This window comes from Propithecus coquereli, unplaced genomic scaffold (genome assembly GCF_000956105.1).
Source record: "Propithecus coquereli isolate 6110/MARCELLA unplaced genomic scaffold, Pcoq_1.0 Scaffold590, whole genome shotgun sequence".
Lineage (NCBI taxonomy): Eukaryota > Metazoa > Chordata > Mammalia > Primates > Indriidae > Propithecus > Propithecus coquereli.
Window position 1 is genome coordinate 498,240 of NW_012151841.1, and position 3,502 is coordinate 501,741.

The window sequence follows — 3,502 nt, forward strand, 5'->3', positions numbered from 1 at the left end:
CTGGTTTCGAACTCCTGAGCTCAAACAATCCGCCCGCCTCGGCCTCCCAGAGTGCTAGGATTACAGGCATGAGCCACCGCACCCGGCCAAAAAAGTCCTTTTTAAGGAAATATAATTTGTGAGCCGAAAAATATTTAGTAATCTGGCAAATTTTTTGCTGCTATTGATAAGAATCTTTTAATGGGACTCTTAGAGTCTCAGATTTCAATCAACATGTCCAGAGTTTGAATACCTATGGACAATTAGGGGTTAATGTCTTTTATCATCTTTTAAAAAAATTACAAGTATTATTCTGTATATATTACTAGACAATAAAGTGAACTTTGACACTACACGTTTTCAATCTAAGACCACACTAACATAGAGACATAAAAATGTACCTATAATTGAATAAGCCAGGCAGGTAGAATAATAATCTATTAAGTGATTTTCTGAGTATATACTACCCTCTTTCCTTTTAGTGGTGGAACCATACATTGGAACTCAAACACTTGAATTTTACTCCTAACCTGTAACAATCTGGTGCATTGTGATCAAGTTCCTATTTGGAAAATGGGAAAAAGTCTTTCCGTTTGGGAGACTTCTGTTTTTCCTCAAGCTAATTTTGTGAACCTGTCAATCTGTTAACTGACATTTACTTTTTAATTTTTTCATGCAGATTACTGTCTAGGTGCTATAGGGAATAAAAGAAGTGTGTACGTAGAAGACACTTTATCTGATAACCACTAATTCAAACTCTAACATCCCCATAGTTATCCTGGGAACCAAAATCATTTCAGAGCACTTGGGAGTAAGGTTTTTGGTTGTATTTTAATAAATTCAGGCTATGTATATATATGGGTTTTTTGTTGTTATGTATGTATGTGTGTGTTTTGGGGTTTTTTTTGAGATGAGATCTCACTGTATTGCTATTCACAGGCACAGTTGTAGTGCACTAGCCCAAGCTCCTGGGCTCGAGTGAGCCTCTCCTGCTTCCCAAATAGCTGGGATTATAGGTGTGTACTACTGCATCTGGCCTAAAAGTAGGTTTTCTGACAAAGAGTCTTAGTCTTGAATAGAATGTTTCCTTTTCAGTCCATTATGTGAATGAATTTTAAAGTTGCCTTTTTTCTCCTTTTTTTTAGTTTAATACAGTTTTTTAGTAAAATGAAGAAATGGATGGACATGTCAAACCTGCCACAAGAATTCCGTGAACGTATAGAAAGGCTAGAGAGAAATTTTGAGGTGTCGACTGTAATTTTCAAAAAATTTGAGCCAATTTTTTTAGATATATTTCAAAATCCATATGAAGAACCACCAAAGTTACCACGAAGCAGGAAGCAGAGGTGAGACCCTTAATCCTTATGTAATTGACATAAAGATTATGATACAAACTTATTAAGAGAATTTGCTTTTTTGAATGTCTACTTTTTGGGAGAAATATCCATCTGCAAAGAACTTAAATTTCTTTTTAAATGTACAATTATCCATGTGTGGAAATTGAGGGTAATACTTTTACTTATTTTTCTGTGTTCTGATTATTTTATGCAGATTGGAAAGGCTTATTTAAGTCCATTTTATACATCATAGATTATCTTTCCTTTGTGAATGGAATTTTATATATAATTTAACTTTGCTATTGTTTATATTTACTGTTTCAATTTACATGATATTTAGCAAGCTACTCCGACAAAAAGTATATTTTTTTCCCTTTTTAGAAGGATTCCTTGTAGTGTAAAGGATCTCTTTAATTTCTGTTGGACACTCTTTGTTTATACTAAGGGTAAGTTGATATTTTCAATGGTCTAAAATTTCTACTGTGGTAACGTGGTGCTATTTCACATGAAAGGTTTCTGGCTTTTGTGTCTTTTTTTCTTATAAAGGTAATTTTCGTATGATTGGGGATGATTTAGTAAACTCTTATCATTTACTTCTGTGCTGCTTGGATCTGATTTTTGCCAATGCCATTATGTGCCCAAATAGACAAGACTTGCTAAATCCATCATTTAAAGGTAAGACCTTTATGTATTTTTGAAAACTGATTATCAACTTTTAGAAAAAGTTTTAAAAGTTGACCATATTCTTTTTTTCCCTGCTCCTCTTTATACCCTGTCAAACTAGGTTTACCATCTGATTTCCATACTGCTGACTTTAGGGCTTCTGAAGAGCCTCCCTGCATAATTGCTGTACTGTGCGAACTGCATGACGGACTTCTAGTAGAAGCAAAAGGAATAAAGGAGCACTACTTTAAGCCATATATTTCAAAACTTTTTGATAGGAAGGTACTGTACTTATAATTAAATGATTAGGGGTCGGCAGCAGCCTCAAAGGAAAAAAGTGTTTTAAGCAAGTTCTCAGCATTATAGGACTCAGGCTCAAGATTCCCAGGTTTCAATCTCTGCTGTGATGCAGCATTTCCCTGTGGTCTTGTGTGATGTAAGAAACTGAGCTGTTGAAGAATGTGACCAACTATATGTACTGTCAGGTAAATGCACTATCAGAGCCAACTATAGGAGGTATTGATAAAGAATTATAAGAAACAGAACATCAGAGAAATCCTGATAAAGAATTGTGAAAAACAAGGAGTCAGAGTAAGCTGACTAATTTACTGCTACAGTTTGAATAACTGCTGTTTACCAAAAGTAGGATAATGTATGACAACTGTAGTTTTTATTCTATATAAATAGAGCAGAAAATCCATTATAGTTTTGTAGCTACTTGTAGACTACCTGCATGCATGCTGGATTTTTTCTTATAAATAATTAGCTACTTCTATATTTATGAATTGGCTTGTCCTTTGGGTTTCAATTTCTTATTTCCCCAACATCAAGCCATTAAATCTAGCTAGGCCTTGAGATTTCTCTTTGGTAAAAGGAGGGGTTTGGATCAGGTCATCACTGTGGTCCCCTACTTTGCAAATACTGGGATTTTTCTTTAAGTATAAAGTCTTCCCTAACTGGTTTCTTCTTCTCTTATACAAACTTTTGTATTCTGTTTTTAAATGAATGAATGTTCTTTATCTGTATGCTAAAGATCTTGTCCAGCAAAGTAAACTCTGAAAACAGTGGTCCCCAACCTTTGTGGCACCAGAGGCAAGTTTCATGGAAGACAATTTTTCCATAGACAGGGTGGAGGGCGGGGTGGGAGATGGTCTTGGGATGATTCAAGCACATTACATTTATTGTGCAGTCAAACCTCTCTGCTAATGATAATCTGTATTTGCAGCTGCTCCCCAGCACTAACATCACCGCCTGAGCTCCACCTCAGATCCTCAGACATTAGATTCTCATAAGGAGTGGGCAACCTAGATCCCTCACATGCGCAATTTGCAGTAGAGTTTGGACTGCTATGAGAATCTAATGCTGCCGTTGATCTGACAGGAGGCAGAGTTTATGTGGTGATGCAAGTGATGAGGAGCAACTGTAAATACAGATGAAGCTTCACTTGCTTGCCCACCACTCACCTCTTGCTGTGCAGCTCAGTTCCTAACAGTCCACAGATGGGTACTAGTCCATGGCCCGGG

The 3,502-nt window shown here is 36.3% G+C and overlaps 1 protein-coding gene across 1 annotated transcript in view; it reads left to right on the forward strand.

The window, feature by feature from the left end:
* Positions 1–3,502, forward strand: part of RBL1 (retinoblastoma-like 1) — an 85,194-nt gene that overhangs the window by 18,071 nt on the left and 63,621 nt on the right. Inside the window, 4 exon segments of the mRNA XM_012658940.1 lie at positions 1,125–1,325; positions 1,698–1,762; positions 1,863–1,991; positions 2,101–2,261. Coding sequence (XP_012514394.1) covers positions 1,125–1,325; positions 1,698–1,762; positions 1,863–1,991; positions 2,101–2,261 — 556 coding nt within the window.